The sequence below is a fragment of the Cupressus sempervirens genome, chromosome 3, assembly GCF_028749045.1.
Source record: "Cupressus sempervirens isolate cs-2001-9-10 chromosome 3, ASM2874904v1, whole genome shotgun sequence".
NCBI classification, from domain to species: Eukaryota; Viridiplantae; Streptophyta; class Pinopsida; order Cupressales; family Cupressaceae; genus Cupressus; species Cupressus sempervirens.
Genome location: NC_143120.1, coordinates 216,268,686 through 216,280,877, shown reverse-complemented (window position 1 = coordinate 216,280,877; position 12,192 = coordinate 216,268,686). Strand labels below are relative to the sequence as shown.

At 39.4% G+C, this 12,192-nt stretch overlaps 2 protein-coding genes across 2 annotated transcripts; one reads left to right on the top strand and one right to left on the bottom strand.

Annotated features, from left to right (window-relative positions):
* Positions 1-471: 471 nt before the first annotated feature.
* Positions 472-8,139, bottom strand: LOC149565596 (uncharacterized). Its single transcript, XM_089819118.1, has 11 exons — positions 7,409-8,139; positions 5,616-5,677; positions 5,443-5,504; positions 2,665-5,352; positions 2,491-2,563; positions 2,275-2,394; positions 2,084-2,185; positions 1,756-1,812; positions 1,590-1,646; positions 1,400-1,506; positions 472-853 (listed from the first exon to the last, which is right to left on the bottom strand). Exons 1-11 carry the CDS (start codon positions 7,569-7,571, stop codon positions 748-750), a joined length of 3,597 nt encoding a protein of 1,198 aa, XP_089675244.1. The 5' UTR covers positions 7,572-8,139; the 3' UTR covers positions 472-747.
* LOC149565595 (uncharacterized) lies at positions 7,750-10,238 on the top strand. The gene is made up of 3 exons (XM_089816354.1): positions 7,750-7,823; positions 8,369-9,313; positions 9,401-10,238. The coding sequence occupies exons 1-3, from the start codon at positions 7,750-7,752 to the stop codon at positions 10,236-10,238; spliced, it is 1,857 nt and encodes a 618-aa protein (XP_089672480.1).
* Positions 10,239-12,192: the final 1,954 nt, after the last annotated feature.

The following is a 12,192-nucleotide window of genomic DNA, read 5'->3' as shown; positions in this document are numbered from 1 at the left end:
TCAATTGAAAGGTTGTTCCATAGGCTATGTTTAGCCTCATAGACATCAAAAATCATCTATCTATCTCTATCTAAATGTGAATTGTATAAAACAATTAAAACATTTCAAGCCAAAAAGAGTCTAAAACAAAATCCAACACAAATAGAAAAGATGTTAAGAATACATTTTTACTTTTACTATTATATTTTTTATAATTAAATATCCTAATGTAAAGAAAATCATTCAAAGACTTAATAAAAACTCAACTTTCCCAAATAAATATGAGAATTAAACATTGGAACGTTGCGCTGAATAACATAATTCATACTAACACAATTTTCAAAAACTTTTTTTTATAAATACCCTTAATATCATTTTAATAGACAATAAAGACCTAATCTATACTATTCGAATCCTTCAATAGAATGATACATTTTTCAACTTCGTTTTTTTTAATTATATTAAAATAAATCAAAATTTAATAAATAATACTTTAATAATGCTTATCTTACTAAAAATTGTCATTACTCTCAAAAAAAAATTATTTACTTTACAGACTGTTTTGCATCAGCAGAGTATTACATTCTTCGACTGCTGGAAAAGGCTTCTCTGAACGAATTACGCTCAAATATACATACAAGCAATAAAATCTCGGGCACATAATTTACAACATCCGCATCTAAGCCTCTTATTTTACACTTGATAAGAATAAAGAATCGTAGAATTGTCGCGATTTCAAGAATGATTGAACAAACACCAGATTGAAATTCAAACTGCAGCTCTGACCGATGATTCCACTCCTTTCGTACAGTCCCTTTTGGAGTGCATGGGATGAAAATTTGGCTCCTTGGGTGTTGTCAGCTTTTTAGTTGATCTATAACATCATCACCAAACAGATCAGTGAAGTAAGTTTTAGTCCTTTAAGCTTCCCGGATCGCATTGGATCATGCCAAATCTTTTTTATTCTAAAAGAAAGTTACGTAGGATACAAAATCCAAACTAGCTACCTTAGAAATAACTCAACACAAATTCTAGATAATTTATTAAGACAGAAGAAACATCTGAATCAGATATTAGAATGGAATAAAATCATCAACACAAATTCTAGTTAATTTATTAAGATAGAAGAAACATCTGAATCAGATATTAGAATGGAATAAAATCATCAATTAGATGCCACAATGTTACTGTCCTGCATACAAATTAGATGCATATTACGTTTCAGATGATAACAACCATAACCTAGAGGTTATGCTTTATAAGAACAAATACTCTTCGCTTTCAATAAAATGAGCAGAGCAACAATTACTAGCAAAGTTGTTAGTACAGGAAATGGGGTTTTATAGAGAATTTAAGGTCAACATTCAACAAATAATGTAAACTCTAGAAGTTTTGAAAAGAAAAGGAGAGAGCAAGACACCTCATAGGTTTGAAAGGTGGTTTGCAAAAGTTTGGCATCTTAACAACAGGCCGATGGTGTAGTGCCTCCTCTGGAATGCTTTTTATTTCTTCTCCTATGTCATCCAACTAGAGATTGAATTATGTCAGCATTTAAATTTCAGCATGTTAATTATTTAATAAGTCAACATAGAGTATAGGAATCAGTTTACCATTTTTGCTTTGACAACATCAATATTCCTAGGTCTGGATTTGAGTTTCCCTTCATGCTACCATATCAGAAAAAACATTCACATAAAAAGAGGGTGTTAGTGATAGATATAAGGAGAAACTCCAAATAATGAAGCCCTCAAGCGTTGCTTCACACAAAACACTCACAGATTTAGGTGTTTCAGGTTTCCCGTGCTTTGATGGATCAATATGTGAGTGGTTACCCTGTTGTGGAAAATAATTATGAAAAGCAATCAAGATTACAGAATTTAAAGTTTCTAAGCTCATAATTATTAGAAAACAGCTTCATGAAAGACCTGTTATTAGTTATCTTCAAGAAACACCTTTACCTTGCATGATCGTCTATATAACAAGTTTTATTTAGATCCAGAACATTAACAGTTTCTAAATTTTAATCATGTCTATCTTCTCCTCAAAGCTACACAAAATTTAAGTTGCCTAAGTGTGAATTCAAACTACCAAGAAAGGGGCTAACCTGCATTTTGTTTGCCCTTATTGCCCTCATTGGCGAGGTTTCATTTTCTTCCGCAACTTGTGTTCTCTTGTGGAGGCTGTTCTCCTTACGCTCTCCTCTTTCCTACAAGAAAGAACATACAAATCATAGGTTGCTGTAAAGTAATAATAAGATTCCAAAATTGTTCTCTTCCAGAAAGACCATTTGCATACCGCAGTTCTCAATCGAAAAGGTTTAGGCAATGTAGGTTTAATCTTCTTATGGTTGAATGCATGTGGTGTAGATGTACCATAAACTTTTGTTGGCAGTGCTGTCTGGCATGTGGAGAACGCCTGTTAACAGAGAGATTATTAATTAATATACCATGCATGTTTTTCTAGGTGAAGATAAACTGATATAGCAATAAATGAAATAATTGGGAGGCCAACCATGCAGCAACTATCATCTTGACAGGCTTCACCATTAGAACAATTTATCTTTGAGTTCATCTCACCACTTGTCCTGTTGAAAGATTGTAAGAAATCATATCAATTTTGGAGTTTCTAGATCAAAATACAAATTCCTTTATACAAAGAAAATGATAAAGAGAATAGATAGCTTACCTCTTCTCTCCTTTTGATGGAGTGGAGAGATTTTCTTTGTTTACAGCACAATCTGCAACAGCTAAAATTCCAACAGCTCCATCCGATTTTGAATGCGGGAAACAATCTCTGTCAAACAACCCAATCTCCTCATTTTTTTTGAGTTCAGCAATTTGAGGTGTTTCGTCACGGTTCCTTGGTAGCTGACAAACAACTTCACTGCATAAGGAACCTGAAATAAATAACTGAGAACTTCTATCGGGCTTTGATTGAAGACAATTTGATCCTCCATGGCGGTAATCCTCAAAAGTTTCTAAACAGTTTGTGTGGCAGACATCAGCTTTGATTATCTCATTTCCTACAAGATGAACCTGGTGATTAACCTCTGAAAGGCAAGTCCCGGAATCAGAAATATCAACCTTAATGGTATGGTCTTTTAGCTTGTTGCAAGAAAGGCCTACATTCTCGCCATTTTCAGGTACCAAGTCATCTTTATCTATCTTTTGCATTGAATCACTATTATCTTCTTTCACACATTGAACTGCAACATTCGCAATAACCTCCAAACACTTCCTAGAATCTGAACTTACATCTTTGTGGAATCTCTTGCTCTGAAATTTTAAATCAGACTCCAACTGAATGGCTTCCCCTGCTTTCCCTTCTTTTGTTCCTCTGATGTCATGCTCTTCATCAAATATAACATGATCTTCATTCTCCTTTAAATTTTGCTTGTTCTTCAGATAAAAATGATCCCTTTTTCCCATAGCCTTGGACACAAACTTTGAAGACTCAACTACAACTCCAGTTTCTAGCATGGCTCTTGTATGCCCAAAGTCAAAAAGTGTCAGAACTTCACCCACTTTCTGGTTTTCAGTACCAGAATTCATCACTTCAGTTTTTCGTTCTTTTAGATTGTTATCATTATGTCTGACATCTAATGCATCTTTCCCATCAAGTTTTCCATCTTCAGTTTTTGTCTCAGCTCTCTGATCAGAATCAACTTCAAGTTTAGACTCAGATTCGGACCCCATCCAAATTATAATTGAATTTTCAGCATCGGATCCTTTGTTTTCAGCAGCTGAGCAGCACATAACAAATTTATTAGCCCCGTCTCCTAAGTTTTGTTCATTGTGCTTCACATCAAATTCAGTTTTCTGAGCTGTCGTTTCTATCACCCTTATAGTTCTACCACTTAACACTGACTCAAAAGCAGAACCATCATTCTTTTCTTTCTCCTGTAGACTTCCATCAATAGGCATCACATATTGAATACGCTCATCATCATTCTTTCTGTCTTTAAGAATTTCTTTCTCATTTTTCCCATCAGATTCATTTTGAAGGTTGGACACTAATTCAGAAGGAAGCGAATTTTTTATCAATGTTAGTTCTCTAGCTACTCTATTTTCTGTGGTCAAATTCATCTCAGCTTCACGACCTCTCATTTCTAGATGATGATCATCAGCTTCCTCATCAAATTTACTCTGATCATCATTCTGTCTAACTTCGAGATTTGCTATCTCAATTTTCCCATCGGAATGATTTTGATTCTTGTTTTCCTTGCCCTTTCTCAAATCTTTGAAGAACTCCACCCCATTTCCTTCATCTTGATTAGATGTAGATTCCTCTGCACCATAGCTCTCAGATGCTTTCTGGATTTCTATCTCACTAATGCCATAGGTTAATCGCTTGCCAGGAATTATAGAAGCAAGCTGTGCCACATATTGTTCTTCCATTCGAGATTCATGCTTCCCAGTTAAATTGGAATTTCCTTCTTTACTAGTTTCTCCAGGATATATTGGAGGATTCTGTTCATCATTGTTGCCAGTGTGTGACTGTTTAATTGATGATTGATTCTGACTACACCCTCCATCTGTATAAGTGCTTCCAACCTTCCCCTGTACCAAATCCGTTTCCTGTACAATTGCCCTTGTTAAACTTTCTTTCTCATTACTTTGTTCAGAGACAAGGACTTTTCTATTTGATCGAAGGTGATTTCTTGCTTTTCTAGAATCTTTTGGTTTTGAAGAACTTGGGGAATTATGAACCTTTGAAAGAGGAGACTCACTAGGCTGGAGACTGCAAGGAGTTAAACACACCCTAGGAGTTTCCTTTGCAGGTGAAGAGTATTTATTATCATTTGCAGCAAACTGTTCGTGTTTTTTAGGATTAGAAAAGTGTTTTCTCACGGGTGTAAGGTCTTTTGACGGAGTCTTCTTCACAGATTTAGTTGGAGTTTCAAATAATATGCGCCTTGGTGCAGCTGCTTTGCTTCTAGCAGCAGTATTCGTCCCCTTTGACAAAGCTGGGTTACTTCTGAAGGGTTCTCTTTTTACTGAGTGATTTTTCTTAATCCGGGGTGTGGAAAAGGCTGTAGTGACTTTATTGATAGATTGATTTTGTGGCGTTAAATTGATATCGGATGCTGGAACTACCTGTTCTCCTGTCAAGATACCTGCTGGATTCTCCTTTAAACTGTCCAACCCATCTGTATTGGATGATGGTTTCAGAGATGAAAGGCCTTCAGCACCAATGACAACCAGTTTGCAATTAAGGGTTCCAATATCTGTTGAGTTTGGATCCTCGTTCTCCTCACATTGTTTATGTCTAAGTTTGCTAGCAGACATAACTGTAGGTTTTGCTTTCCCTGGTGTTCTGTCCTTGCCCTTTGAAGTTGGGGTAGATAACTGAGCTCTTAGTCTTGGCCTAACGCTGATAGCAGCATGCAAGGCCAAAGTCAGCATGGGAACTAATGGTTAGTGCCTCCAGAGAATAAGTGTATGAAATGATGATAGACCTCACCTGCATTTACCCTCCATTGTGGGTGACTTGGAAAGAAAACCAACAGATTTGGATGCTTGAGGCTGAATATAAGGCAGAAAATCAGCAGTCATCCTTCTAGTTAGAATCATCAAATAACAAGTACATATAACAATTAAGATATTGTATACCGAAAGGAATAAAATAATCCCAACCTTCAGCAAGTAAGAAGGTTTAGGTGTTTGATCCAAGAGCATGCCATGTTTCTGATCACATCCTAAATCAGAACAGAAAACAAATCAACATCAAAAGTTTCCGTTCTATACATAAGTTCATAACATAAAATAGAATCATTCAAACTAGAAAAGTTTAAGTCAATCACAAACAAATTATTTTTTGACCTAATAAATGAACTGGAAACAAAAAATTAGCAATCTCATGCACAAATAGATAGTAATCATTGTGGAGTTGAAAAATCAAATAAGATACAATGACAAACTGCAGATCTAGATAAACTACATCTAAAGAATATGCAATTAGGAGAAATGGGACCATCTCTAGTAAATCTGAATTATATTATTAAACCCATCACCTGAAGTTCCTAATTCAATCTACAGAATACTTCTGAATATGAAATCAGGACGACTAGCCCATGCATGCCATTGAACTATACAAACTTTATTCTCAATATTTTAATTCTGAAGCAAAGCGACCTCATCAGCCCTCACATTAAGTTACAGCGATCAACGGGGGGAATACCAAGTTTGAACCCTGTCATTGTTCAATCAAGCAATGTAACATCCAAGAGTAAAATTGGATAGGCTCTATCCCTAGTCCTTCCTCCGCTTGAGAAATGTGGTGTACTTCCCCTCTTCTGGGAGAGGTGAAACTATCTCCCAAGTTCATTGGATACTGGATAGGTTCTCTCTATTACACAATCTCACAAGTGCACTTCTACCTCCCCAGGTAGAGGACACAGAATCCTTTTACTCGAGAAACAGACAGAGCTCAAAGTTTTCTTGGGATGAAGATTATGGTTTCCATTGATGCAAAAATGCAAATCCAACCAACTTGATATCGGAAAAAGAGAGAATTGTTCATTTATCTATCCGTTGACGAATGAAATAATGCAAATTCAAAAAGCATTTAAAACCTATAAACAATCACCGATATTATTTTTCACAACAAAGACTACTCTAGGCAGAACTTCCGAAAAAAGATTATCCAAACCACGATCGATTTCCCTTTGCTTTCCTTTTGGGCTTTTGGGGATAAGAGTACAACTGCTTTCTGACAATATAGATATAGTGCGCTCCCTGTATAATCTGATCTCTGCAGGTTTCATTGTCCCACCCTCAACGATCCCTTCTATGCATGATATGTGTCCCTATATGATATGGTACCTCTGTTTGAAGTATGACCTTTAATGAATAACTACCTGAATGCCTGGTTTTTTTATACAATTTGTGTGTCAAAATACAATGCTCTTCTGGAATAAGCTGCCTAATTTGATTAGTTTCTGACATCTTGGCTCTTTCTAGTGACCCCATTGCCAAGAAAAAAGATCAACCGTGTGTCTAACTCAGTGCGGTAATTTCAAATCTACTAAAATTTCATCTAGAAGGTATACACTCTCTAGATAGATAAAATCTCATGCACCCTCCACCATGAGATATATACTTTCTCTTCCAACGACGGATTTGGCCAATAAGATACCGTTTGATTGCGCGTCTTACAAATGATCATGTGGGAACATCAACTTCCCTCTCTACAGAAGAGACGGAAGAACATTAATCCCTCAGTGGGTTCGCCCAAACCCCTCAGATCCCCAGAAGCCTCTGAAACCCCTAAATGACCTAGACCCGAAAACCTCAAAAGCCATGAAAGATAGGCAGAGATGAAGAAATTCGGAGTGGGTATGATAGAAATCTGACGCAAACTACTGGAACAATGACAAGAACAAAAAAAAAACTATGAAAGCACAATGAGGTTATGGAATAGAACATACCAACTCGAACACAAAACCATGCATTGTCGTCAATTAGAGGTTCCTCTGGGACAGGAAGGGTAAAATCAAACCACTTGGGAGCTTGAATACTCTCATAAAACTCTTCCCTCACGAAGGTGAGAGATTCTTCCTTCCAACATTCCTGAAAAGCCTCCACTTCCATGGTGTGAATTCACCTCTGCCTCTCAATCTCAAATACTCTCCAAACACAAAGAGATGCAGGCCTGATGGACGCTTCACTTCTCTCTCGCCATGAGTGACAAAGAATGCAAAAAATCCAACATTTCCATGTTGCTTGTCCAAACGAGGCCCCGTCAATTTATAATAATTGTCGAGGTGCCATGCAACAGGGATGGGACCGGGCGGGAAGAAAACAGCTGGATCACGTAGATAGCCGTAGGAGCCGCGGTCAAACGTACATAAAATCAAAATCACTCTTGTAACACCCAAAATCTTGGCCCTGCACCGAGCCGGGCAGTAAATCATTGCCGCCACTTTCCAACTCTACTAGCACGCAGCGGAATGTGTTTTCTGTCTTCTCGCCAAGATCCTCCCCTAAACTCGTGAAGCAGGAGTCGCTGAAGACAGAGGAGCTCGCATTGATCCCCCATCGGTCACTCCCTCCCAACGGATCCTTCTCTCCAACGGCTAGTAACCAGCGGGTGTCTCAACTTGGCGTCCAACCGCATAAAGATATTCAATCGCATTTACATCCGGGTACGTCCTTCTCTAACGTCTCTGACTCCTCTCCTTTTGCATTAATTCTATCTTGGTTGATGTTGCCTCTCCCCATTTGAGCCCGCGATCTCCGCCTACCCCTCCTCTCGTTACAACCAATAACTTTTTGGAGCGTCCCTCAAACCATTCTCTCCCTTTTCCCACTTCTAGCGCGGTCAACCTTGCAAGCGTGGCCCCCACCATTTCTGGTTGGGAGAACAAATTGGTGGTTAATCTTTCCAGTGCTTTTCTTGACCCGCTAATCTTTAATTTTGTCAAGCGTGGTCTCAATTTTGCCCTTGCCCCCCATGAGGTTCCGCGTGTGGATTTCTTAGTGGAGATTGAGAGTGCCATCCGTTCGCTCCTCCATGATGTTGCTGATGAAATTCGTCAGGACTGTGCGGTTACACTTAGACATGCTAAACCTCCTAAGCGTAACACCTCGAAGAGAGAATCCATGGCCTTCAACAATTTTTTGAAAAATAACGATGTTACACTTGTCAAAGCAGACAAAGGCAATGCTACTGTCATTATGAACAGGCATGACTACCTTGCTAAAATGACAGACCTTCTCTCTGATTCTAGCAGGTACAAACCCCTCTCCTTCAACCCATGCTCTAAGATTTCCAAGAATGTTAGAAGGGCCATTTCCTCCTCTTCTTTTGATGATGTCACAAAAAAGCTGCTTTTACCGTCCAAAGAGTTAACCCCTCGCATCTATGGTGTCCCCAAGATTCACAAAACTGGCATTCCCCTTAGACCCACCGTGGACACCAGAGGTTCTCCCACTTACCATCTTGCTGCCCATCTTGCCAAGCTTATCTCTCCGCTTCTTGGCCATTCCAACTCCTTCATCAAGGATTCCTCCCACTTTGTTAGCTTCATCAAAGAGTCCAAACTAGATGAGAATGACATCTTGGTTAGCTTTGATGTGGTCTCCCTCTTCACGAAGGTTCCTATTCCTGACGTCGTTGGTATTGTGGAAAGGAAAACTAATGTTGAGATCGCTAATCTGGTTGATCTTTGTTTAAGGTCCACCTTCTTCTCCTTCCAAGGGACTTTCTTTGAACAAGTGGATGGGGTCGCCATGGGCTCCCCACTCTCCCCGGTTATTGCTAACCTTTATATGGAGCACTTTGAAGAGTTGGCCCTCCACTCTTTCCCCCTCAAGCCTAAATGGTGGAAGCGGTACGTTGATGATACCAATGTTTGATGGCCCCATGGTATTGATAAACTAGAAGAGTTTCACATTCATCTCAACAACATCTCTCCTAGCATTGCTTTTACCAAAGAGCTTGAAACCAACAATCAATTGCCCTTCCTTGATATTTTACTCATTAAGAAATCAGATGGCTCTCTGGGACGTCGAGTGTTTCGGAAGGCCACGCACACCGATCTGTACCTTCATGCTTCTTCTCACCACCATCCGAGCCAAAAAGTTGGCACGCTCAAGACTTTAGCCTTAAGAGCCCTCAGGATTTGTGATGATGACCACTTAAATTCGGAGTTGACCCACCTCCGCCAAGTCTTTAGACTAAATGGGAACTCCCACAAACAAATCTCTAGGGCCTTTGTCCGTGCTCGCTCTTTCTTTTTTTCCCTCTCTCCTCCCCAACCCAACCCCTCTCTGCCTCCCGCTGTTGTGTCACTTCCCTTTATAGATGGGGTCTCCCAGAAACTTGCCAAGATTCTGAGCAGAAAAGGCCTACGTGTGGCCTTCAAACCTTGGTTTAGGCTCAAGAATCGTACCCCCGCTCTCAAAGATGCCATTGATGTTTTTTCAGCATCAGGAGTCTACAAAGTTTCTTGCTCTTGCGGGATTCTGTATATTGGTGAAACTGGTCGCTCTTTCAGCACTAGAATCAAGGAGCATAGTGCCGACATTAGACACGACAGGGTTCATCAGTCTGCTTTAGCGGAGCACTCGTCAGCCACTAAGCACCACATTTGTTTAGAAGATGCCCAAATCGTATCCAAGGAGGACAACTATTTTAAAAGGAAGCTCAAAGAAGCTATAGTTATTAGTAGTCACCCTGTCAACCTCAACAGAGACGATGGGTGGACCTTAAACCCTTCGTGGCTTCCTTTGCTGACTAAAGACCAACGACCTTGATCCTTTGGTGTTCTGAGTCCGTCGGTCTCCCCTCGCCTCCTTGCTCCTAGTTTCTCCCTAGTTGGTGGCCTGTTTGAGGTCGGTGATTGCTCTCTTCCTTTTCTTCTTTTCTCCTTCCTTTCTCTTTATTGTCGGGATCTTTAGGACGCCCCCATCTTTGGTTCCTTTGTTTCCCTTGTCTTTTTTTGTTTCTTCATTCCTTCTCTAATGACCCTTCTCTTTCGGTGTTCAGCTATGTCCTTGTTCTTGTTTTTTCTCTTACTTTATGGTGGTCCCCGAGGTTCATTCTTTCCTTTGTGATCCTCCTGATTTTGATTTTTTTTTTTTTTTTTTTTTTTTAAATTTATATATTTTGTTTCTCATTCTTAGTTCATTCTTATTGTTATTTATTATTTGGTCTTTTTTGGTTTTATGTTCTTCTTCTTTTTTCTTTTTTTCTTTTTTTTTTTTGAGCAATTTCATTGTTATTTATCATTTGGTTTTTTTTTTTTTTTTTTTTTTTTTTTTTAAATATTTTTTTTAAATCTCCCCCTCAATCCGCGTGTTCCCCCCCCGCCCCCCTGTCATGTCCCCTTTTTAGCGGCATAACTTTACAGGGGATTTGCCTATCATCGACTCTCGTAGGCAAATGATTATGGGAAGAGGGTCATTTTTGTCTTCCGATAATTACAATTTTGCTCTCGAAGAATAATAATTGAGTAAGTGGGGCCTACTCGTCCTAATATTAAATTAAGGTTGTACTCTAACTTTATAAAGTTATTTATTTAATTTTATAAAGTTTTACATCATAAAAGATGATTCCGGAAAACTTCCAGAAACTTCTCAGCGAAGTGAATAAATAGAGGACATAGGGCTCCCATTTGGAACAAGCGATTTTGTGGATTCTACTATTTATCATATTGGAGCAATTTGTGGTCTCCGGCCGGCAAATTCCATTTGATCTTCGGGAACGAAAACTCCCTTGGATCTACATAATTGAGGAAGTGAGATATCTTCCGAAAGGTTGCACATGGGAAGTGGTCTCCAACCATTTCATGTTGGGCTTATCTGCATATTCAGATTAGGTTAAGGGGAATGACTTCTTGGAATCCTGAGAATTGGAGAATTTGAAAGATAATCAATTCCTTCATATCTGTCCGACTTCATCTAGACGAATCAGTGCCGTCAGGGGAAAAACCCACCGTCTGCGAGCTGACAAAATAACGCACCAGTCAAACGAGTACCACAGCAAAGGCAAATTCGTTCACTGCCAAATCGCGCTCTACTCCCAGATCGCAGGTGCTAACGCTGTCATAAATTGCATCAGGAGTCGATTAGTTGTAACCTTATCTGGGTCACCCGACGGCAGGGAATAAGGACCGCATTGGGCAAAGAGCATTCGGATTTTACCTCTGCACACCGGTTCTATTTCCCCCCCGCGACCCGCGGGCCTAACATTCCTCTTGGGCGACTCTATGGATCACGGTTTAGACAAGAAAAATCTCATATCTGAATCCGACCAGAGCTCCCTCACCATTCGCCGCCGGATTACTGTGGACACGAAGACTTGGGCGACAATGCGGAGCATTCAGAAAGTAGATGAAACAATAAGGAGCGGGTGCTAGTCAAATCCCGGACTCGTTGCCAAGGGCGGTTCATGGTAACAACAGTCTGACATTGGTATGAATCCAAGAAAGACACTAGTCCAAAAATCCAGTCCAATGGTGATTTACTTTTGGGCGGCGCTACATTTCATCAGCTCTTGTACAATGGACCTTTAAGTGCTCCTCCTTACAAGAACCGAAGGCAATATCCTCCTGTTATCACCACAACCAGAGTACTACGTCTTCTTCAATACTGCACTGGGGTTCTTCTCAAAGGTCGCATTCGTTCTTGCCTTCTGCATGGATGAGATATGCTGGTAGCTTGATGAATTTAGGGTTACAAATGTTGATTTTGTAGTTGTGTAGAAAGT